Source organism: Bipolaris sorokiniana (assembly GCF_000338995.1).
Source record: "Bipolaris sorokiniana ND90Pr unplaced genomic scaffold COCSAscaffold_9, whole genome shotgun sequence".
Classification (NCBI taxonomy): domain Eukaryota; kingdom Fungi; phylum Ascomycota; class Dothideomycetes; order Pleosporales; family Pleosporaceae; genus Bipolaris; species Bipolaris sorokiniana.
In genome coordinates, this window is record NW_006911903.1 from 1,060,992 (window position 1) to 1,083,332 (window position 22,341).

The 22,341-nt window shown below is 52.3% G+C and overlaps 8 protein-coding genes across 8 annotated transcripts; 5 read left to right on the plus strand and 3 right to left on the minus strand.

The window, feature by feature from the left end:
• Positions 1-253: 253 nt before the first annotated feature.
• COCSADRAFT_37970 (uncharacterized protein) lies at positions 254-2,568 on the minus strand. The gene has a single exon (XM_007702850.1). It carries the CDS (start codon positions 2,451-2,453, stop codon positions 561-563), a length of 1,893 nt encoding a protein of 630 aa, XP_007701040.1. The 5' UTR covers positions 2,454-2,568; the 3' UTR covers positions 254-560.
• A 1,466-nt stretch (positions 2,569-4,034) lies between these two features.
• Positions 4,035-7,607, plus strand: COCSADRAFT_27554 (uncharacterized protein; the record flags this gene model as incomplete). The annotated part of the gene is made up of 1 exon (XM_007702756.1): positions 4,035-7,607. One exon carries the CDS (start codon positions 4,035-4,037, stop codon positions 7,605-7,607), a length of 3,573 nt encoding a protein of 1,190 aa, XP_007700946.1.
• Positions 7,608-9,001: 1,394 nt separating this feature from the next.
• On the plus strand, positions 9,002-9,532 carry COCSADRAFT_93240 (uncharacterized protein; the record flags this gene model as incomplete). The annotated part of the gene is made up of 2 exons (XM_007703163.1): positions 9,002-9,229; positions 9,350-9,532. 2 exons carry the CDS (start codon positions 9,002-9,004, stop codon positions 9,530-9,532), a joined length of 411 nt encoding a protein of 136 aa, XP_007701353.1.
• A 183-nt stretch (positions 9,533-9,715) lies between these two features.
• Positions 9,716-10,748, minus strand: COCSADRAFT_92137 (uncharacterized protein; the record flags this gene model as incomplete). Its single annotated transcript, XM_007703164.1, has 3 exons — positions 9,716-9,999; positions 10,053-10,432; positions 10,510-10,748. The coding sequence occupies 3 exons, from the start codon at positions 10,746-10,748 to the stop codon at positions 9,716-9,718; spliced, it is 903 nt and encodes a 300-aa protein (XP_007701354.1).
• A 508-nt stretch (positions 10,749-11,256) lies between these two features.
• COCSADRAFT_37974 (uncharacterized protein) lies at positions 11,257-12,255 on the minus strand. Its single transcript, XM_007702851.1, has 3 exons — positions 11,909-12,255; positions 11,708-11,853; positions 11,257-11,654 (listed from the first exon to the last, which is right to left on the minus strand). Exons 1-3 carry the CDS (start codon positions 11,979-11,981, stop codon positions 11,514-11,516), a joined length of 360 nt encoding a protein of 119 aa, XP_007701041.1. The 5' UTR covers positions 11,982-12,255; the 3' UTR covers positions 11,257-11,513.
• Positions 12,256-12,257: 2 nt separating this feature from the next.
• COCSADRAFT_120162 (uncharacterized protein) lies at positions 12,258-15,562 on the plus strand. Its single transcript, XM_007703165.1, has 7 exons — positions 12,258-13,026; positions 13,078-13,742; positions 14,374-14,542; positions 14,638-14,753; positions 14,809-14,835; positions 14,920-15,387; positions 15,456-15,562. Exons 1-7 carry the CDS (start codon positions 12,667-12,669, stop codon positions 15,511-15,513), a joined length of 1,863 nt encoding a protein of 620 aa, XP_007701355.1. The 5' UTR covers positions 12,258-12,666; the 3' UTR covers positions 15,514-15,562.
• Positions 15,563-16,809: 1,247 nt separating this feature from the next.
• COCSADRAFT_63307 (uncharacterized protein) lies at positions 16,810-17,406 on the plus strand (the record flags this gene model as incomplete). The annotated part of the gene is made up of 1 exon (XM_007703166.1): positions 16,810-17,406. A coding segment is annotated over one exon (597 nt), but the record flags the coding sequence as incomplete, so codon positions are not given.
• Positions 17,407-17,797: 391 nt separating this feature from the next.
• Positions 17,798-21,543, plus strand: COCSADRAFT_191347 (uncharacterized protein; the record flags this gene model as incomplete). Its single annotated transcript, XM_007703167.1, has 5 exons — positions 17,798-17,854; positions 17,979-18,232; positions 18,280-18,493; positions 18,761-19,108; positions 19,384-21,543. The coding sequence occupies 5 exons, from the start codon at positions 17,798-17,800 to the stop codon at positions 21,541-21,543; spliced, it is 3,033 nt and encodes a 1,010-aa protein (XP_007701357.1).
• Between the last annotated feature and the right edge of the window lie 798 nt (positions 21,544-22,341).

Consider the following 22,341-nt stretch of genomic DNA (forward strand, 5'->3'; position numbering starts at 1 on the left):
ACTCTTGCGTCCGCCGTCTCACCGGCCATTATCCCGCCTTACTAGTAATCGCTATCGACGCGGAACCAACACGGCTCGAGCATCTTAGGGTAGTCTCTGCCCCTCAGTTGTTATTTGTATATTCTAACACGCTACTAGGTACTCTTTATGGTTAAACCATGGCAAATCATGTTTGGAGAAAGCGTCACTTGGGAAATTAGTGACGCAAAATCATTTTTTCTGATTTGAGGCGTGGAATACGAAAGATCATGAATGTTATGTAATTTGTTTCCATACGTCAAGTAGTAGTATTATCACCCTATGACTCCCCTAAAAAAAAGAACATCAAAACTACTAATTTTATACATTAATACAAAAAAAAGAACGAATGCCTCGAAAAAAAAGACACAAGCAATATGGCCTTCCCACCCTTCCAGTTCATTATCGTTATTCCGCTCCATCCCCCCAAACAAAAGAAATAAAAAAAGAATGAAGAACTCTTCCCATGCTTAAACTCCTCAAGCAATGAAAAAGAATGATAAAAAAGAGGATATAAATACAAGAATAAACCATGTCCAAACTCATGGCGTCGCAATCCCCGTAAAAGCAAAAACATCCTCTCCCGCCATGCCCTCCCCACACTCGGGACACGTGCACCCCTCAATCCCCCTTGCGCCTCTCGCACACTCCATGACCCAGCCCTGCAGACACTCAACACAAGTCGCAGGTTCATGCCAGCAATTCTTCGTGATACGACGAGTCACGAACTCTGCATTCGACTTTACAGTCTTACAGAGGATGCAGGTGCGTTCGATGGCGGGTGTGTTGCGGCGCGAAGCAGGGGTGCCGATACGGGGTACATCTGCAGTAGAGGTGGTAGCGGTGGTGGGAGGACGCGAAGAGTACGAGTGCATGGATGAGGGTCGGGTTTGGTGGGGGATGTCGACTGCGAGACCGAGTGGTTTTTGCTTGGGGGAGAGTGAAGCGGCGCTGCTGCGGCGGCGGTCGGCGGTCGTCATTGCGGGACTGGGTGGTGCGTTTGTGGTCCAGGGGGCGAAGGGGGCGGGAAGAGGCACGAGGTGAGGAGAAGCTGGGGTGGTGGAAGCGTTTAAGGGAGAGTATGCGGGTGTGGGGGCGAGATCGAAGGCGGATTGGCGTTTGGAGAGGACGGAGGCGCGGGTGGATTCTGAGTCGTAGGTGTGTAGGTTTTCCTCTGTGAGTTTCATTCTGCGGATGTCGTCGACAACGGTGGCGAATTTGGGTTGCTCTTGTTGGGCGGCGGTGGAGTCGCGGCGTCGTGCGCCGAAGTTCTTGAAGGCTTGGGGAATGGTGGACCAGCGGTTTTTGTTCTTCTTCTCTGGCTTTGGCTTCTCTTCTTTAGGCTTCTGTTCGAGGTTGTCGAAGGAATCAAAGGGGCTGCGGACTGGGATTGCGGGAGTTGCTGAGAATGCTAATGGTGATGGGAGTGTTGATGTCGTTGACTTCATGGGCGTAGGAGGGCCAACTTCATCATCTCCGAAGCATTGATAACTGGTGTCATTCTCAATATTCTCCCCGGCAACTGTCTTGGGGATAATGCCAGATACCGGCCTTGAAGAATTTGCGGGATAGCTGTTGTTTCGTAGACCTCGTGAGGAGGCAATCTTGGTTCCGGAACGAACGCGCTGGTGATAGTTCGCAAAAGAGGTCGGACGTGGGCGTTGCTTCAGTGGTGGACTGTCAAGCGAAGTAAAACTCTGGGGATGGTATGAGATGGGACGCCCCGTCTGTGTGTCCTTTGTTTCTTGCATAGGCTGACGGTTTCGTAGCGCAGGGTGTACTTGCTCGCACTCGTAACTGTCCCGGGAAGAGATGCTGCTCCTTGGTTTTTCCATACTGTCGAGACTTGACGATATATACCGTGAGCCTGATGTTTCGGGGCTAAAGGTGGTCGGTGAAGCGGTCCACTCTGGTGTAAGTAGATGTTGCGAGTTGTAAGACACTGGCCGTGTGAGTGGTTGTGGTCGTTGTTTGACAAAACACGTATTAAGCTTTGACATGGGCTCCAAGTCTGGTAGCACTCTCAAACTTGTGTCAGCCTTGAGAGTCGACGTTGGTCTGTCCGGGTTGGTCCATTTGTCCAGGAGATCAGAATCGCTGTCATCGGTCGGGGTCTCTCGGGGAACATCCACAACGTGTAGAGCCGGCTCTTGTTTGGATGGTTCCTGGACTTGCACCGCCTCTGGTACTGGTTCTTCCGTTGGCTGGCTTGATTGCTCTGCTACCTGGGAAGTCTGCTGTTGCTCGTACATTGGCCGTTCCAGCCATCGTGTGGTTACTGATTTTTCGCGTTGTAGGCTGTTCAATGCTTCCTCTGAACCTGCGATGAAGTCGAGCATGCGATGTGCTTTGGCAGGATCCCTCTTGATTGGCCGGGGATGCCTAAGCAGTGGATGAACATCATCCTGGGGATAGTTGCGCGCCACAGCCGCCATTTTTTCTGGAGGCTGTTCTAGCCGAGGGGCGGGATGCCTGGAAGAAATATTAAGAATAATGAGAGAGGTCGGGCGGGCACGCGGGCACGAGCAGCTCAATAAAGCGAGAGGCAGGAACCACCTCTCAACCCATGTGGGACGGCGACGGTCGTTATCAGTAGCATGCGGCGACTCAACCAATATCCCCGGGCTCGGCCTGCCAGAACTTACTGCGTGGCTGGCAGGGTAGCACACAACCGACGTATCCGTTTCAAGCCCTTGAGAAAGCCGGCAGCTTCGTAACACACCGTTAGCTCGGGGTCGCACGACACTGCGCCCCCCCGTCATTCGTTGCTAGGGCCCGTATTGCAAGGCCCACACACAATGTAGTTCGGCGGATCATGGTTAGCGTGGCAACGTGAGACGTATTTTTAGCACCCGTCGTCTGCTTCTGTACGCTTCGCTGCTGAACGTCTGCGCGCAAACTAGAGTACGACGCTTATGCCAATCTCAGAAGTCGAGGGTGGTAGCGGCATGCACTCAATGGTTCATTTACGAGGTATCCTGATGATGACGAAGCAGCTGCGGCTGTGTTGGCGGTGTGCACATGCTGAGTGTCTTTCACGAGGCTGGGGCAGTCTTGAGTCCCAGGGCGATCAACAAGCCACCTAATTGCATGACGACCATTGCCCGTAGCCCTGTGCCAATGCTCGGCTTTGACCCTTGCAAGGTGGGCCACGATGCTGGGGAGCGCCAAAACAACAAACACACAAAAAAGCACGCCGGCTTCTCGAAAAGCGTTCCGGAATTGCTGAGAAGATGAGAAGATCATCGGTGGCTCCCAACAAATGAGAGGCGAGAATAGGGCCGGGTGCCGCTAAGGTGCTCGGAACCTCCCAGGCATATCCAGAAAAGACTCTCGTCTCACGCTTCAGACGCTTGTCTAAGACGTCAATGATTGTCATGACATTGGGGCAAGCAACGCGTCGGCTCCGCACGCTCACAAATTCTTCCGTCCGCAGTGCAACCTATGGTAAGCCAGCGTTTCCACCCACGCTTTCCACACCAACACGTCACGGAAACCGATGGTCTTCCACTGGCTGATGGTGCAAAAAAAAAAGACGTATTCTCTGGTAGGTGGCTATGCTGCCAATATACTACCACTATTGATTGTAAGAGGTGGGCTAGGGTGCCATGCAATTGGCATACTTAGTACAAAGAGGCAGGTCTACTCCTACCTTGCTGTGCCGCAAGGCCCGGGCGAACCGCCTGCTCCCGCTCATTGCATGCATGCATGTAGTGTATGTAGGCGTAGTATGCCCTTACGTACTGAAGTGAGCGCTGGAAAGAGGTAATGCAGTTGTCTTGTTTTCGCAGCCCATGCACCTTTTTCATAAGCGCTAATGTTCTGGCCAAAGTCTGGGCTGCAACAAACACGTGATGTCGCATGCTTTCACACCACTGAGCCGACTGGTACGATGACTAAGCTACCACGCTAATCCTAAACAGGCCGCCGAAACTTGAGAGAAGCTCGCGGCCTACTGTTGCCATCCCCTCAATCACCCCCGATCACCCCCAGCCGTCACGCAACCTGCAGCAAATATGGCCGGTCCGCGCGCAGGAAACTCAAGGGCCAATGGCGCCACTAATGGGGATACGTCAAACAACAAGCAGTCGCTGATGGAGCCCTCTGACAAGGAGCTCTATGGTGGAAACACTGGCGACTATGTCAGCTCTATCGCCGTCACTGACCAAGACGACGACATGGACGATGTCCAGCTCAATGGCCGGAGCCTCGTTGGACAATACACGGCATCCAAGGAGATGATGAACGAGTTCGCGCACGGCGACGCGGGTGAGGACGATATCCTCGACAGCCGCGAGAAGCAGGCCCAGATCGCATCACGCGAAACCGACTACCAACGGAGACGATTCGACCGCGCACTCTCCCCGACACGTGCTGACCCCTTTGCAAAGGACGGAGAGGATGGCGGCCAATCATACAAGGACGTCATGAAGCAGCGCGAGTTGGAACGCGAGGAGGCGCGTGTCAAGAAACTGATTGAAGACAAGGAAAATTCTGGAGGCAGCGAGGTCCTCGATCACAAACCCACACTCAAAGACGATGAATCCGCCACAGTCGACGGTGACAAAACCCCTCCGATGAAGAAGACTCGCAAGCGCAGACGATGGGATGAAGTCGCAGACGACGAGACTCCCGCCACCAAGGAAGAAGTCAAGGAAGAAGGGGCAGAGCCCAAGAAACGCTCGCGATGGTCGCCGGCACCAGAAGACACAAAGGAAGCTGCTGCACCAGCCCGATCACGTTGGGATACCACCGCTGTAGCCCCTGCGGCTGCTGCAACGCCTGCTCCCGCCGCGAACGGTGCACACCCAATTGCTCCAACCTTTGCCTTTGGCACTGATATCTCGAGCCGCAACGCCCCGCTGTCCGATGAGCAGCTCGACATGATGCTCCCAGGTGAAGCCGAAGGCTACAAGGTCCTCGAGCCACCACCAGGTTATGAGCCAGTACGTCGGCCAGTAGGCATGCCGGCTCTCCCGACCGGATATCAGGGTTTCTTGATTCCAGAAGTAGACAATAGCTTGGCTGCCATGGGCAAGCAGCTGCCGACAGAAATCCCGGGTGTTGGAGATTTGCAGTTTTTCAAGAATGAGGACATGAAATACTTTGGAAAACTCACAGACGGTGCCGACGAGAACGAAATGACAGTGGAGGAGTTGAAGGAGCGCAAAATCATGCGACTGCTCCTAAAAGTCAAGAACGGAACACCACCCATGCGAAAGACCGCGCTTCGACAACTTACAGACAATGCTAGGCAGTTTGGTGCCGGAGCTCTGTTCAATCAGATTCTGCCACTTCTGATGGAACGGACACTGGAAGACCAAGAACGACATTTGCTTGTAAAGGTCATTGACCGTGTCCTGTACAAGCTCGACGATCTCGTTCGTCCATACGTACACAAGATTCTTGTCGTCATTGAACCCCTCCTCATCGACCAAGACTACTATGCACGTGTCGAAGGTCGTGAGATTATCTCTAACCTTGCAAAGGCTGCTGGTCTTGCACATATGATCAGTACGATGCGCCCTGACCTTGACCACCAAGACGAATACGTCCGAAACACCACCGCTCGAGCCTTTGCCGTTGTCGCGTCTGCTCTTGGTATACCCGCCCTCCTCCCCTTCCTTCGAGCCGTTTGCCGATCCAAGAAGTCGTGGCACGCCCGCCATACTGGTGTGAAGATTATCCAGCAGATTCCTATTCTAATGGGCTGCGCTATTCTGCCTCATTTGAAGGGACTTGTCGACTGCATTGGCGAGAACCTGAACGATGAGCAGCCTAAGGTCCGTATGGTTACAGCCCTAGCTCTTGCCGCACTCGCCGAGGCTGCCAGCCCGTATGGTATCGAATCTTTCGACGAGATTCTCAACCCGCTCTGGACTGGAGCCCGCCGCCAGCGTGGCAAGGCCCTCGCGTCTTTCTTGAAGGCTGTGGGTTACGTTATCCCGCTCATGGACGAGGAATACTCCAACTACTACACCAGTCAGATTATGGAGATTGTCATCCGCGAGTTCCAATCGCCTGATGAGGAAATGAAAAAGGTTGTGTTGAAGGTCGTTTCTCAGTGCTCAAACACAGCCGGTGTCACTCCAGTATACCTCAAGGATAACGTCTTGCCCGAATTCTTCAAGCACTTCTGGGTGCGACGTATGGCTCTCGACAAGCGCAACTACCGCCAAGTAGTGGACACGACGGTGGACCTGGCACAAAAGGCTGGTGTTTCTGAGATTGTAGGCCGCATTGTGAACAACATGAAGGATGAGAACGAAGCATATCGCAAGATGACTGTTGAAACTATCGATAAAGTTATTAGCACTTTGGGCGCTCATGACGTCGATCAGCGCTTGGAGGAACAGCTCATTGACGGTGTGCTTGTCGCTTTCCAGGATCAGACCATTGAGGACCCTATTGTCATCGATGGTTTCGCTACTGTTGTCAACGCACTCGGTGAGCGGACGAAGACATATCTTCCCCAGATTGTTGCGACAGTTCTTGCTAGGCTCAACAACAAGTCTGCCACTGTTCGCCAACAAGCTGCAGACCTTATCTCCCGTATTACTTTTGTCATGCAGAAGTGTGACGAGGATCCACAGCTCATCAAGCTTGCACAGGCTCTTTACGAATACCTTGGTGAAGAATACCCAGAGGTTCTTGGTTCGATCCTCGGCGCTCTTCGCGCTATTGTCACAGTCGTTGGTCTCCATGCCATGCAGCCTCCCATTAAAGATCTCCTGCCTCGACTTACACCCATTCTTCGTAATCGACACGAAAAGGTGCAGGAAAACACTATCGATCTTGTAGGACGTATTGCCGACCGAGGTGCAAACTACGTCAACCCTCGTGAATGGATGCGAATCTGCTTCGAACTTCTGGACATGCTCAAGGCGCACAAGAAGGGTATCCGTCGTGCTGCCAACAACACATTTGGCTACATTGCCAAGGCTATCGGTCCTCAGGATGTGTTGGCCACCCTTCTTGGTAACCTTCGAGTCCAGGAGCGTCAGTCTCGTGTCTGCACAGCTGTCGCTATTGGTATTGTTGCTGAGACTTGCGCGCCGTTCACTGTCCTTCCCGCACTGATGAACGAATACCGTGTACCAGAGCTCAACGTACAGAACGGTGTACTCAAGTCACTGTCTTTCATGTTTGAGTACATTGGCGAGATGGCCAAGGATTATGTCTATGCCATCACACCACTCCTGGAAGATGCTCTGATCGACCGAGACCAAGTGCATCGCCAGACTGCCGCTTCCGTGGTCAAACACGTCGCTCTGGGTTGTGTTGGCCTTGACTGCGAAGACGCCATGATTCACTTGCTCAACCTTCTCTGGCCCAACCTTTTCGAGACCAGTCCTCACGTCATCGACAGGATAATCGAAGCCATCGAGGGCGTCCGCAACGCAATCGGCACTCCGCTTGTCATGAATTACGTATGGGCCGGTTTGTTCCATCCAGCCCGCAAAGTCCGACAGCCGTATTGGCGCATCTACAACGACGCATACGTTCAGAATGCTGATGCCATGGTTCCGGCATACCCGGCTTTTGAGGAAGACCAGGTCAAGAGACACGAATTGGACATTTTCATCTAAACGTAAGACTCCCAGTACCTCCTTTTTTGATTGTTTTCCCCCCAGTGCCACCATTCTGGGGTCGCGTTGCTTTTCCATCCAGCGATCTGGCATAAATTTATGGGTTTAGGCAGTCGTGGGTCAGTGTCCTTGTGGTTCGGGCTTACGTTGCTTATCATGTATATCACAGTAGGGTTAGATCGGAGTATTGCGGCGTTGAAGTACGCTAGGGATAAGGACTTCTGAGCTGCCACCGGGCCATTTTCATAGGACTACTTTATGGTAACAAAAATAATCTGCACCCACTTTCTAAGCTGATCACCTTTAGGTTTCGTGAAGTCGTCCTGTCTTATTCTCTCCCTGTATCAAGGTATGTCGTTGCTTGTCGTTGCACCGTGCGCTGAGCTATCCAAAGGCGATTGAATGCGCCGTTCAGTTTTACGAAAGACCCGTATTCACTTGTCCCATTTGCACGGAGCAGACCAGGATAAGTATGCAGGTTTCTGCCTTGCCTTGCCTTGCCAATCTTATTGAACATAGTGCCGTGCTTGAGTGCCCTTTGCTACATAATCGGTAAGATTTGTATGATATCACTCCTTGCCTATTACATGATGGTACCGCAACTGTGGGCATAATGTTTACGGACAATTTTTGGTCAAACCGATGTTCGGGCCCTGTTAATTGTAGTTTGTAAACTAGTTGCCACAGTGCTAGATGCTTGAAGTCAAGATATTTCACAATATCAAACTAATTATACTTGCTCCTGATATTTGAAACTAAAATCGGGTCATACAAGGCTTGGTGCTGTCGTTTAAAGAGAACTTACACTGATTGCATGACCAACTCAATATGCTTTTGCCATAGTTTAATGCAGTCAGCTAGTAGACGAAACGAACGGTACAAAAAGCACAGCAGCCTAGCCAAACCTTGATTCAACACCGTACGTATGACAAACCAGCGCGCTCATTTCGACACCGAGCCCGAGCAAACGTGTAACTGAATGACTCCTTCACGTATTGTTACCATAGCGACGCGATACGCACGCGAAGTCAGCTGAGGAGCTAGCCTTTACGCCCCATGTCCGTGGCGCCATTCCACGCCATGGATTCGCGAGCAGCGAAGCCACAAGGAACGAGTAAGTAGATAACCCCACCATTTCCTGACTGGGGGAATCTGCACGATGCACAGGTTGCAGATTGTGTGTGACTCACCGAATTTAGTTGTTGTAGGGGACCGGTTGGTTGGTTGGTTGGTTGGTTGTCTTTTTGAGTGATTGCCTGAAAAGCGAGTAATGCTGCTTGTAGACGAATATATAAGTATATCTATAGAAGGACCAAAGCTGTAAAAAAAACTCTCATCACAACCACTCAATTCCTCTTCTACATACCAAAACCTATATAATCAAAGCAGCAAACATGTCCCTCCCTACCCTTCCCTCCCCCTCCGCTCCAACAGCTTCCTACACCGCATCCTGCCATTGTGGCGCCTTCACCTACACCGTGACTACGTCTCCACCGCTCGACGCCGCAGACGCGGTAATCAAGCAGTGCAACTGCAGCATCTGCGCGAAAAACGGGTATATGTTCATTTATGTGCCGAACGAACGGATTGTTTTTGAAAAGGGGGGGTTAGAGGAGTTCAAGGTATGTTTATCCACCCTTCTTCTACCCATACACATACCTCTCGTGGGGAAAAAAAGGAGGCCGGAGAAGTCGAGATTGTGGGGGAAGAGAAGAGGAGGAAGAGGCTAATGTAAGGTATAGTGCTATTCCTTTGCTACGAAAAAAGTTGGTCATTACTTCTGCGGGGCGTGCGGGTCATCCTGTATGTTGCGGTCGAAAGACGAGGATTTTATGCCGGGGATTACGGGCATCAATGTGCGTATGTTGCGGGATGTGGATTTGGAGGGGGTGAAGGTGGATTTGCTGGATGGGAAGAGTTTCTAAGGGGGGTGGGGTTCGGAAAGGGCATGGGTATGATGTTGCTTGGTGACAAAGAGTGGCATTAAGGACTAGGACTGTTGGTTGTGGAGAAGAAATATGTGCAAGTTTTAAAGTTCGGTATAAGATGAATAACTTGATCTATTGGAAAAGAAAGGGTATCTTTGAAATCTAAAACCATAGGAAATATTATAGCTCGTCGAATGCACGGAGGGGCTCGTCGTCCTTGAGAATGCGCTTGGCATTATCCAGTTCGACGACTGGTTTACGTTCGAGTGTTGGTGGCCCTATAATTGCTTCCTTTGCAATGTCCAGTATGTCTGCATTCAAAATGGTATCTCGAGATACTGGATCCAATCTGGTATTATGTTGTTCAACATTATCAGGAACTGGTCGGGAGGCATGGAAGAGGACAAAAGCAAAGAAGACGGCGGCTATAATGCCAACGGTACTCCAGAAGATACGTATACAATCTAAGAACATTTGTTAGCTTGACTGAATAAAATTAATCCCGTGGTATCCATACTGGTGTTCTTTGCCTGCCACTCTGCTTCTGACTTGGTTTTGGCGTCAACATGCTCTTTAGCCTGTTCGAGTCGTGCAGTCAGAGCATCCGCCTTTTCTTTTCCTGCTTTGATCCGCTCCTCGAGGCCGATGACTTGCTCTTGCTGTGTCTCGAAGTTGTCGAACGCTTCAACTTGGCCAGTCACATCCTCTACGAGTTCTGTAGTATCTGCTTCGAAATTTTGGTGTAATTCCCTGGTGAGGCCCGACAGCTCGTGTAGTGTACCAATTGTCTGCTGCAGCACAGATACTTTCTCGAGGACCGAGTAATATGTATCGTCTAGGCGGCGCGAGATCTTGAGAGACTGGTCCGAGAGGGATTGAAGGGCGGCACGGAGCTCACTATGAGACATGTTAGAAGGAGTTTCCTTCCAGACATGCCATGAGAATATGGAGTATTTCCAATGACGCAAACTTACCGTTCTCTAGCCTCGACCCTTTTTGCCTCTAGCTCTATATCTGCGGGCCGGAGCGGTCTCCTCGGGGGGATGGTGATTCCCGGTGTAGTTTCCTCCTTTCCACTTGCACTCCCTTCGGCTTGTCTTGGGGCAACGCTCTGTCTGTGACTATGGCTGGGACTGGTGTCCCTACTTCCGCGCGCTTGCCTCAGCAGGTCTCCAAAGCTAGCAGGCGGTTGTATCTGGATAGCCGACTGCATGACTTCCTTGGCCGCATGACGCCGACTCGAGCCATGACGATGATGGCCATCGTGACTGTCGTGGTGGTGACGCGACGACTTGTGCTTGTGCTTGTGCTTGTGCGAATGAGATTGCGATTGCGACTTCTTGACGGGATCCGACGTCACTCGGGTTTCTGCGCTGGAGCTCCGGAGAGTGGGGCGGAATGCCGTGGGGTCGGCCAGGCCTGCATGTAAGTGCAGCGATCCCTCCATGTCATGGTGGAGGTTGCGAGGGCTGGGAAGCCAGTTGACGATGTGGTTGCGCGGTTGCGCAGTTGCAAGCCTGCCATCCGAGCGTCGCGTATCATTGCAGGGGTTCGTTACGCTAACCCCCAAAGGACAAACATGTGAATGGAGATAGAGCAGACAGGCGCCTGGCTCTACTGCCAAGCTTGCAGCTATGATTCCGCCTTTTCTTTCTTTAGATGGAGGAAATTAGTGCACTGCACGCCATGACAATCTCTGTCACTACACAGCTAGGTTTACACGGGAAATGGTGGGAAATGATTGGTAGTTGCTATCCACTTTATGAAATCCAGGGTATCCTTTTTTGCGCCTGCATTCCGAAAAACCAAGGCTCATGTCATACTGCCTTTCAGCATAGACTGAAAATGTCCTGTCCATCCTGCATATCGAAACGACAGGGCGGCTGCTCTTGCCAGCCTGTGTTTTTCTGACCTCCTTTGAAGCGGCATTTTTTGGTTGGATTGTGCTGTATCACCACACATTTTTCATTGCCTACGCTCATGACTTGAGCATCTTGTTGCGCTTCTCCTTCCTCTTCAGACGCTCGACGCGCCTCTTGTGCATCTTCTCCTCCATCTTGGCAAAGCGTTCGCGTTCCTCCTTGGCCGCCCGTTTCGTCTTGATAGCCTCGACTCGTCGCTGTTTCGTTGTCAGCCACAGATGGCGTGTAGTGGAGTAATCGCAGTGCCTACCTGTCTCTCTGCCTCCTTCTCCTCCTTGAGCTCCTTCTCCTTTGCCTTGACTGCAGCAAGAGCCTTCCTCTCCGCCTGACGCTTCTCCCACGATGACTGGTTTGCCCGTGGGCGGAACGGAGCCTTGTTGTCGTGCCATTGTTTGCCTGTGCAGGTAGTTAGATGGTGGTGTGGCGCAAGTGCTCCCAATGTTGCGCATACCATTCTTCTTCATGCCTTTGACAGGCACCGCCTCCGTGGCGGGAGGCGCCTCTACTGTGACGGATGCAGACATGTTGATGGTAGTGCGCAATCCTGAGCCTCAGCGGCGTCTTTCCGTCTGGGCCAAAGATGTCGACAGTCGCAGCGCAAGAAAAGTTTAGCCGATATCGATAGCGCGGAATGCGTCCAGGGTCAGACTGGCACGGCTGGCTGAAAGCGGGGTGGCTTGTGCAGCGACAGGCGGTGATGCTTCCATCAGATCTGATAAGATTAGAAAAAGAAAACGCGCATGCCACATCGAGTAGTAATGTGCAATGGTCATTTTTTTGTTTGTTGCGCCCGCAGCCGTGTCAGCGCCATGTCCGGGTCAAAGGGGCGCTGTGCCCTTGATACTTTCTATATATTCCCTCTCCCGACGCCCTGAAGATTTTTTGGAGCTAGGGAAAAGTCTTTCTTGATTGCATCACGTTGGGCGCCAGACTCGTGTAATTGCATTCATCCATAGTCGCACACCACCCACGGCCCGCTGCCTCTTCCCGTCCAACTCTCCTTGTGTCACTTCACTCCTGACTTTGCTCCACTTGCAATTTCAGTACGCTGCTGTCCCACGTCAGCCTTGACATGAGCACAACTTCATAACACTCATCTCCGCGCCTCTCACCGCCCACGACTCTTGGTACCCAACATGCCCCTGCTTCCCACCAGCATACTTTGACCGTCCTATACAAAATCAAATACACCATACATATTGAAGATTGATGGAAGCACACAAGAGCTCAGTGGCGGTGTTGGCCGGAAGAGGCGGGCTGCCCAATACAATTCTCATGGAAGAGGCACAGCGTCCTGCTGCAGCACATGTAACTAGCAGCGGAGAAGAGGCCTTAAAGGACATTCTGTGCGGATCAACGGCCGGAATCGTTGGCAAGTACATCGAGTACCCCTTCGACACGGTCAAGGTCCGTCTGCAGTCTCAGCCAGATACGATACCGCTCCGGTACACAGGGCCGTTGGACTGCTTCAAGAAGTCACTACAGCACGACGGGTTTCTGGGAATATATAGAGGTATTAGTGCGCCTCTGGTTGGGGCTGCAGTGGAAAACAGCGCCCTATTCTTCAGCGTGAGTTGCACTTCTTCGAGGCTCCATGTTCCACGCTGACGTGGCCGATAGTATCGCATAGCGGGAGATGCTCTGAAAGCTTCAGGTGTATACCCAGAGTTGAAGAGGCATCCTGAACGAGACCTGCCGTACTTGGGCATGCTCTGGTGTGGCATGGTCGCTGGGGCAATCACTTCGTTGTTTCTGACTCCCATTGAACTTGTCAAGTGTAAGATGCAAGTTCCTGTAGAAAGTCCCGGCACTATAGTTGCTACTCCAACAATTCGAGGGGTCATTGCCTCGATCTATCGCCACCAAGGCCTTTCCGGCTATTGGCACGGTCAGCTGGGAACCTTGATTCGAGAAACAGGAGGCGGCGCGGCATGGTTTGGTGGCTATGAGGGCATGAAGATCATCTTCAAGGGAATCAACGGATCGACCAAAGACGAGGATCTCCGTGTGTGGCAGCGCATGGCTTCTGGTTCTGTTGCTGGCGGCGCATACAACTTTATGTTCTATCCTGCCGACACGATCAAGTCACGAATGCAGACAGCAGACGTCAAGCACCTGACGGGCGGAAAATCGAGTTTCACCGCAGTGGGCAAGGTGCTGTGGAAACAACACGGCATTAAGGGTATGTATCGCGGATGCGGTATCACGGTCGCAAGATCGATCCCCAGTTCTGCTTTCATCTTCACTGTGTATGAGGAGCTGAAGAAACGATGGCCCAGCCGGGGGTCTGAGTAGTACAGCATAAACATTTTTTGAGCGTCCAAGGCAGCTGCGCGGTACATATGGGAGCATGAGAACGAGGTTGGAAGGGCGTTTGTGAGAAAAAGAAGCATAGATTTGAGGCGCCATCTTAGAGATACCATCATGGTCTTATGCATAGCTTATAGAGTTATTGTTATTTTTTTGGTGTTTAGAATAGTATTGGCCGTTAAACACGATTTCACTATGCTCTACTACGTGACGACAACGCGCAGAAGCACATGTCAACTGCACTCTGCACGAGCCTTCACATGCCAAAGCAGAATCCTGCGATCTCTGGTCTATGCCGATCGTGGTCTAGTGCAAAACGATGCTCCAACGTGGGGAAACCAGGCCGACCGGCAGCGGCAATGTGAGATTGGAGCCGAGGATGCAGATGGCAACGCGATTGTGACCCCTTCACCTTCAGGGTACACCCGTGCAAGCATAGTCTCCAGCCCACTCCCAGTCCCAGCCCTATGATACACGTCTTTCTTCTTCAATAATCACTGTCTGTATTTCTATCCCCCTTTTCGAGGTCTTGCTGTAGCATTGCGAATTGCGAAATAGCACGGCGCAAATCGACGTCATTGCAACTGGCGCGCGCCCTGAACCGAGGCTCGCTCGCATCGTCAGCTGGCGATCTCTCGCCGGCGTTTTGTCGCAATCGCAGACGAACGTACAACGCTCTTTTATACCCCTACTGTCTACACGTGCAGTCGAAGACGGCATATACTCACATTACCGCCGCCATGGACCAACTACACGCTCTCCATGTATGTCGCCCGTCGCTGCGAAACTCGCGCATACGCTCCGCTCCGAGCTTCCCTTCTGCGAACCTTTTGTCGTGGTCGATAACTAACAGGAATGCGAATCAAATAGGCTGCGCTCGAGAAGATTGCTCTGGATCCAAAATACCACGATGTCCTTACACTGGTGAAAGGCGTGAGGAACGGTATCGTGTATGGAAGTAAAGTGCGGTTTCCACACGCACTCGTGTATGTATCCTTCTTCTCATTAGACGAAAACAAGACCAGAGCTAACACACCACAGAATGATCTTCCTCTTCAGATCAGGAAGGTAAACAGACATCTACCCTCCTCCTCCCTCCTACCTACATGCCCAAAAACCACCGAAAACTAACGTTTACCCTTTCCAAAATAGCTTCCGCTCAAAATGCCTCCTCGTCTACAAAGCAACCCGCCAACACGCCCGCAACCTCGGCCTCTTCGCCCTCGTCTACAAAACCACAATGCTCCTCCTGCGGAACACGTCGCCCAACGGCAAAGAGCGCCAATACGATTCCTTCTTCGCGGGCCTCCTCGGTGGGTACACCGTCTTCGGCCGCACAATCCACAATTCCGTCTCGCAGCAAATCGTCATCTACGTCGCTGCACGTGTGTGTCTTGCGCTGGCCAAGCTGGCCGTGCAGCCGCGAGAGGTCGGTAGTGGAGGGGGCAAACATGCGGGGGTCAAAGGGTGGGAGTTATTTGGGAATGGGGAGATGAGGCGCGCGCTGGTGCGGAATGGGTGGCCGGCTTTTGCGAGTCTGAGTTGGGCCATGGTCATGTATATTTTTAGGTGGCATCCTGAGAGTGTGCAGAGTAGTCTCAGGAGTAGTATGAGTTATATGTGGGTTTTCCTTTTCCTTGTCTCTGGGTTTTGGGGGGAATTTCGCATTTTGCTAACGGAGAGAACAGTTACGTGCAGTCAGACGACTGGGATTCGCTACGGACGCTGTTGTGGCATAATAAGTAAATGGGAACAGGAAGGGTGGAATGGGTTTTTAAACATAGGGGTTTTTTCGGGGGGGGGGGGGGAGAAAGATACCGATTGTTATTGCATGCCATGCATTGTGCAGGAGATAGAAGGATAACGGACAAGAAGATACGAGGTTTGAACAAGATCAAAATCAAGTAGCCAATGAGAAAAAAAGTTCAAAACTCATACATATAACTGGATTTCTACGGTCGTACGATCAGGAGTTATGACGACAAATCACATGACGCCATCTCATCCACCCTTAACATCATCTCATCTACATTCAGCTCATTCCTATTCCAACTCACCTTGAACTACACCCGTCATAAACGCCATAGTCCTGTAGCGACCAGAAAATGAGGCAGCCAATCCCACCCCCGTCCACCCCACGTCATTGGCTCACAAGTCCTCTAAACCCATCCCTTTCACCGGCGGAGATTTTTACCCCGCTTCGCCTGAAAACGGCGTCCAAGCGATGCGCCCCCGGTGAGCGGAATGCAGTGGGACTAAAAAGAAACAGCCATGGGTAGAAGGGGGGAAAGGGGGACGATGGGGGCTGAAATGCGGAGGGCCTTGGCCGGTTACCTTCGGGTACTGCTACCTACATGTGATGATGTAGCCCCCTTCCCCCTTGTCCAGGAGGATAGTGAAGGCTAGACACGATTTGTGTGGCCCGCACCGGTGTCGGAGCTGAGGATATGATCAAGTATATGAAAGAGGGGAAAGAGAGACAGTGTGATGTCTTTTTTTGGCCCTGTTTCGTGACGTCTGTTTGCTGATTCACGCGGCGCAGAGGTGTGGAGATCGTCCAGTGATTGGGGTGCCAGAGGACGCTTCCCCTATGTCGGTGCATGGCTTTAGGCTGGGTGGTGAGGGGAAATCGTCGACGTGTCACTTTATGTGGTGGCGGGTATGATGGGTGTGAGTCGAGGTTGAGCGGCTAGCGGAGGATAATGGGCTTATGGGTGCGAAGTTAAAGATGCGGTGGTGCGCTGTGGTTGTGATCGTGGGTTTACTCTTCCAGCGAGTCGAAATCTTGAATGGAAGTCTTGTCTGTAATATTAGCCTGTACCATTTGAAAACCATTGCTGTCCTGTCTTGTCTTGGGGCTTTTTGTAAGCGTCATTGCATATAGACCTTGTTGCTATTACCATAGCCTTGTAGGTAGGTCGTGCCCCCTTGGTTAGACGACGCCTCAGTGGGCGATAGCTGCTTTAATATCCTGGCCAATACTCATGCTGACGCTGACATAGCCTTAGTCCCCGGCTTTCGCCCTTGGGAATCATCCTCACAATGTACAACCACAATGATGGCAATGATTCGCCTATGCAGCCAAACATAAGCACCTTTTCTCCGAAAAGACCGCCTCAGTTCAGGAATTGCAACTATGACTGCGGACTCGGCTGCAAGAAGGATAGCGACGATGAGGGTGGCGGGGCCGATGATGACCAGACGGTCGTCGGCGAGGAGGAAAACCTGTATTCAGATGCAGAGGCGCAGGATGAAAGTGGTGGAGAGTCTGAAGATCTCAGCGGATCCGAGGAATCGATGCCGGACTCTGGCGCATCCGCTTCGGACGGTACGGGCGGCGAGTTTTCGTCTTCGCTGGAGAGTGGCGATATGTCTGCGAGTATGGTGGTTGAGCCAACTTCGTCGGGGGACCGCAGCCCAGTAATTCGTGCAAGCATTCCCGCTCGTAGCTTGTCGCCCAACCCAGGAAATACTATACCATTGATAGGCCTCATACCTGTCCCGTCTCCCTTGCCGATGAGGTACTACTTCCTACAAACACCCTTGCGGCTCAGTCCGCAGGTTGAGGATTGTAGAGGGGATCCGGCATCGCTTCCAGTCGTTCCGGATCGTATTCGGTTGTCATTCTTGATGGAGCAGTTGGTGAGAGAGTATGCGCCTGCGTACAGAAACGTCTCACCGCCTCGATTCTGAGCATGTTAGTAGTTCGTGGCCGGGTAGTATTTGACGTTCCAGGACGTTTGTTATTCGAGTTTGTTGTTGCATTGGAGTGAGGGCGCACTTTGCTTGTTTCGGGAATTAGCTAGCCGCATCGTCTGCACGTTTGGGCCGGAGCTAGGTTTGATATTGCCTGTATTTCTTAGTTGAAATTGATACCCAAGTTCACCCATGCATGCATGTAGAAAGGAAAGTGGGCACGTGAGGTCGTGTGCAAGAAGGTCAGGTCCTGAGGAGGCAGGTATTGCAATTGCAATTGCATGCTGTGCTAATAAAAAGGAAAGGCGCCAACGTCACCGGTGGGCAAGTCACAATGGGAGGAATGTCCGGTTGTAGATGTCACATCCGGCAGAGGGCTGATGATGGTCGTGTACGTGTAAATTGGTCTCTGGGCTGCTCCGAGATCACCCGTAGTACATTTGCCGCACCCGCAGTGGGTAGACGGTCGCCTAACGTTGTTGGCATGGTGCAACCGTGGCTTGGCCTGGAAATAGACAGCGGCGAAACATGCATTTACCCCTTGGGCGGCCGCGGATGCGTCCAGAGGCATTTTCTTGCGGCTGACAGCGTGTACCGTCGACGGAACATGGACCCGTGCGTTATTGCGTGGTGAGACCTCTTCCGATCCCAAAGCGAGCAAGTTGCGCCTCAAGAGCACGCTGCTCGAGTCGATGCATCTTGACGATTGCTTGGCGGTCATGTTGGCTGCACATGCGGACGGTCGCGTGTACATGCCAGAGGCTCACGGGTGTGTGCATAGTAGTTTCCGTGTGCTAAGTAATACTCGCATGCCAGGCCCGGCCGTCATTCTTGGAGAGAGCATCGAGGTTATCGACGAGGGGAGGGCATGGCACCCAAATGTCATTTGTCGATCCCCCAGTCAGCGGACGCCATCCCGATCCATGGCGGCGGCCTCAACATAGAAATGGAAATGGAAATGGCTAGCTGGTCCAGCGACCCACACGGCTGCTGTCCGTCGTCGTGCCGTCGATTGTTAGACGAATTGGAGGTGTGGGATATGTGTGGGAGCTGACCGCTGAGCTGACTCGACGGCACTGCTGCGCCGACCAGCAGCACACACTGTGGCTTGCTGCCGGGCAGCGTCAGAGAATCAGTGACAGGTGGTGAGCATTGCTTTTTTTGGACATGAGTGCAGATGCATCAGCGGCGGCACTGTGGGCGCAGTGCATTGATGGAACAATTTCACGGTATCGGGCATGAAGGGGGAGGCGCAACGGTCGAGACTTGATCGAAGCGCTCTTCTGGACCCAACAAGAATCACCTACCATTGTCAACTCGACGCGCCTGCTTGACCGTCGAGGGCCCTAGCACTGCCGTCGTACCGCTACACTGCGCTGCCTCATATATCCCTCCACACCGTCCCCACCCCTCCATCCCTCCCTCCCTCCCGTCTCCCCAAAATTCGCGAATCCCCGCGCGGTCGCCCCTAGACTGCCACTGCGACCTGCGACCCGCGACCCAGCCGGCCATACGTCATCCTGCACCCCGTCCACCGCCCGCTCGACACTGTGATATTTCACATGTTGCCCGCCAGAGCCCCGTCCACACGCTTTCCGCCCTTCGACAAGCCCCTGGCCGTGTGGGAAAAGAGATACGCGGTCTGGTGAGTCGAGTGCATATGCATTGCCCACAACCTCCATGCCCACGCGACTGACCGCTGCCCAAAGCCCACACGCCTACTCTTGAACTCTACCCACCCACCGAGCAGAATATTATACACTGCATACACCTCTGTGGCCAAGAGGTACCCTGCGTCCTGTTGCACCCGTCAACACCACAACCACCTGGGAATTGCTACCTCTGCATGCCCCGGATTGTCCCGATCGACTTCCCCGCTCGCGTGCGCATCCGCACCAGAGGCACACTTGCGATTGGCAGTCCACCAATAGTGACATAAACGATTTGCACAAGACTAAATCACAACGGACCACTTGTCGGGAGTGTACAACGCTAATCAAGATGGACCCCGCAGCACCTCCAAGGCGCTTCAAGCCCGAGCCGATTGAGACGACGGTTTCATCTTCAAAGGACAAAGTCAGGCAGGAGCCTGTCGAGGCGCCTAAGCCGCGAAGGTTTGCGCCTCAGCCGATTGAGACCACTACTTCAAGTTCCAAAGCCCGGCGTAGGTTCGCGCCTGAGCCATTTGAGACTACAACCACAAGCTCCAAAGTAAACCGGAGATTTATACCCGAGCCCATTGAGACCACAACCACAAGCTCCAAGGTGCCGCGAACATCCGCACCCCAGCTCATGGGAACTACCACCAGGTCGAACCGCCGCTTTGTCCCCCAACCTTTAGAAACCTCCACAAGAAGCAGTCGTCAAAAGTTTGCCCGTGATTGGGAAGAGCAAACATCGCCCACTGACAAGTTCAAAGCCAATCCCCTGGGCACAGCATCGAGAAAGCTACCTGTCAAGAGATTCAGGCCCCAGCTGATTGAGACTGCTCAGAGACACCGCAAAGCAGGTGACGACGAGCCTGTGCTGTTTGATTACGAAAAGACGGAGGCGACCCCAGAGTCAGCCATCAGTGCCCGAAAAGCAAGAATACTAGGAATTCCACCTACCCCACCAGTGAACACTCCAACATATGACATGTCACAAAACCCTTTGTTTCTGGAGATTCAACGCAATGCCTCACCACTAAGCAGGCGCCGATCGTACTTTAGCTCTTCGCAGCATTCATTCCGTGTGCCAGACTTGGATCCCATTGAATCTTCAGAGTCTGAAGCATCAACCCCACCTTCACCCACCGAATCACCTCCCTATAGGCCTGACCACTCCTTCATGTACAAGGAGGCTACCCGACGGCGGGAGAGTGCCGACGGTACCTCTGCTGGATACTTGCTTGAGCTGGCTGCCAAGGCTGCTGAGAAGCAACTTCGAGAACAAGCGTTGGCAGCATTCCCTAACAGTGATATTCACGAGCCTGTGGCTCACTACGTAGATCGTGACACGGAGGGTTCGGAGCCATCTATCACAGAGGCAAAGCCCCAATCAGAGCCAAAGACAGAGCCCCCATATACTGTCATAAACTGGGAATTGGAAGCCATGCGGAAATACCAAGCAGAGCAAATTGCCGAGAAAGAGAAGTCCAAGCCTACCGAACACGCGAAACCTGCTTTCAGCCCTTTTGGCAATCCCGCAGGCTTTCTTGACGCTGCTACGGCTAGCAAATTTGCAAAGGAACGCAAGGACCCCGAATTGGAGCGCCAGCGAAGAGAAGCCCGCCCCCCCATGCTCGGGCAAGACATCAAGTTTCCACGCTGCGAATCCCCTGAGCCATCCCGTTTCGATCCTACCCAAGGATGTGACGCGGTCAGGACAGCCATGTGCTATCTCTCCGAGCAGTCCAAAGCTGCCTCTGAAAAAGGCGAAAGCCTGTGGTGCGGCAAAGGTAATGGAAGACAAACAAGCACAACACCATCCTTGTGGTCTACTGCCAACAGCCGCGCTTCGAGTACCCATGGCTTGTGGGGCGGGTTCTGCGTCAACGGCGGAGACAAGTCCCCACGCAGGCCAACTGGTCTCTTGACACCCAATACAGAGATACCAAATCCCATTTCACCTTACCCAACACCATCGGCGAGTCTGTTGCCGCCTACTCCTCCAGCATCGAGCTCAGGCACAACATTCGCGCCATCGGACTTTGCTGGCATTGATGAGAAGCTTGCTGTCGAGCAGTCGATCGAAGAGGAGTTTGGCGACGATTTTGTTACCCAGGTTTACAATTATCTATCGCTGGGCTATCCATCCATGGCCCGTCCATTTGACGCGGAGCTCTCCAAAATTTCACACATTCCTATCTCTGAGTTACGGCAAGATGACCATCTCGCCAAATCTCGTGGTTACATTCGCCTTGGAAAGGACGGCAACTTGAAGGACTCTGAGATTACTGAAGAAACGTGCATGCGTTGGCGCGCGCTGCGCATTTATATCAAAGAGTGGGCGAGACAGCATCCCAACATGGCTGATGAAGATCTTACCAGCTCTTGTCATGGCACTGCTGCCATTAGAAGGGGTAGTTGGGCTCAGTAGCATATCTTTTGATGCTTGATCCTTGTCCCGCTTCCTTTTTGCATGAGGTAACCATTGGCGTCTACTTGGCGTCTGTCTCTCGGTCTCTTTGTGGAATCTCAGTTTCTGCATTCGTCGTGCAAGGTTTCATCTGTTGACCCACTTGCCAACTTTGTGGCTTTTTTTAACCTGGGCGTATATCTCATACGGTGTTGTCTAGTTTCACTGCTGAGGGTATCAGCATGTTTAGATCCATATATCTTTTATCTTCTCCAGGGTAATCGTACATTTTAACCCGAGATATATTCTTTGTAAAGAAAAATATAATTTCAACTATCTTGTCACCACATGTTGGGACGTTTTGATTACTCAATCGTGTGGCGTTAACGTTACTCGAATAGACTTTCCTTGCCTCCATCGAACAGTCTTAGACCTCACACGGCGTTGGAGTGATACGGGGGTACGGGGTGTTGGACATCCTTTTCTCTTATCGAATGACTTGACATCCGAAAGCAGACCAGCTAGCTTCATTCAGCCATAACTGCTTTTTCTAGTCTTATCGCCGACACCCACTTTCCTGTGTCGAGACTTGCACCCTCATTTCCGTACCGGTGCGTCGGAAACGAGCACGAGAAGGCGCCTCATTTATTGCAATAAAGTATGTTATTCATCGCTCTACTAAGACGTGATCGCCACACAGCTGGACGGAACCCACATCCCGCTCCCGCCGCCGCCGTCCATCCCGCGATCCACCTAGGCCCAAGCTTCGTTCACGTCCACACGGCCTTTCTTCACCAATAGGAACATTTCATCGTGTTG

What these genes read in the sequence shown, in the direction of transcription:
- COCSADRAFT_120162 (XM_007703165.1), top strand. Translation starts at nt 12,667, where the DNA reads ATGGAAGCACACAAGAGCTCAGTGGCGGTGTTGGCCGGAAGAGGCGGG. An exon ending in ACAGCGCCCTATTCTTCAGC is followed by an intron (nt 13,027 to 13,077) that starts GTGAGTTGCACT and finishes CGTGGCCGATAG; the next exon opens with TATCGCATAGCGGGAGATGC. An exon ending in AGGAGTAGTATGAGTTATAT is followed by an intron (nt 15,388 to 15,455) that starts GTGGGTTTTCCT and finishes CGGAGAGAACAG; the next exon opens with TTACGTGCAGTCAGACGACT.
- COCSADRAFT_37970 (XM_007702850.1), bottom strand. Translation starts at nt 2,453, where the DNA reads ATGGCGGCTGTGGCGCGCAACTATCCCCAGGATGATGTTCATCCACTG.
- COCSADRAFT_37974 (XM_007702851.1), bottom strand. Translation starts at nt 11,981, where the DNA reads ATGTCTGCATCCGTCACAGTAGAGGCGCCTCCCGCCACGGAGGCGGTG. An exon ending in CAAAGGCATGAAGAAGAATG is followed by an intron (nt 11,854 to 11,908) that starts GTATGCGCAACA and finishes CTACCTGCACAG; the next exon opens with GCAAACAATGGCACGACAAC. An exon ending in AGAAGGAGGCAGAGAGACAG is followed by an intron (nt 11,655 to 11,707) that starts GTAGGCACTGCG and finishes ACAACGAAACAG; the next exon opens with CGACGAGTCGAGGCTATCAA.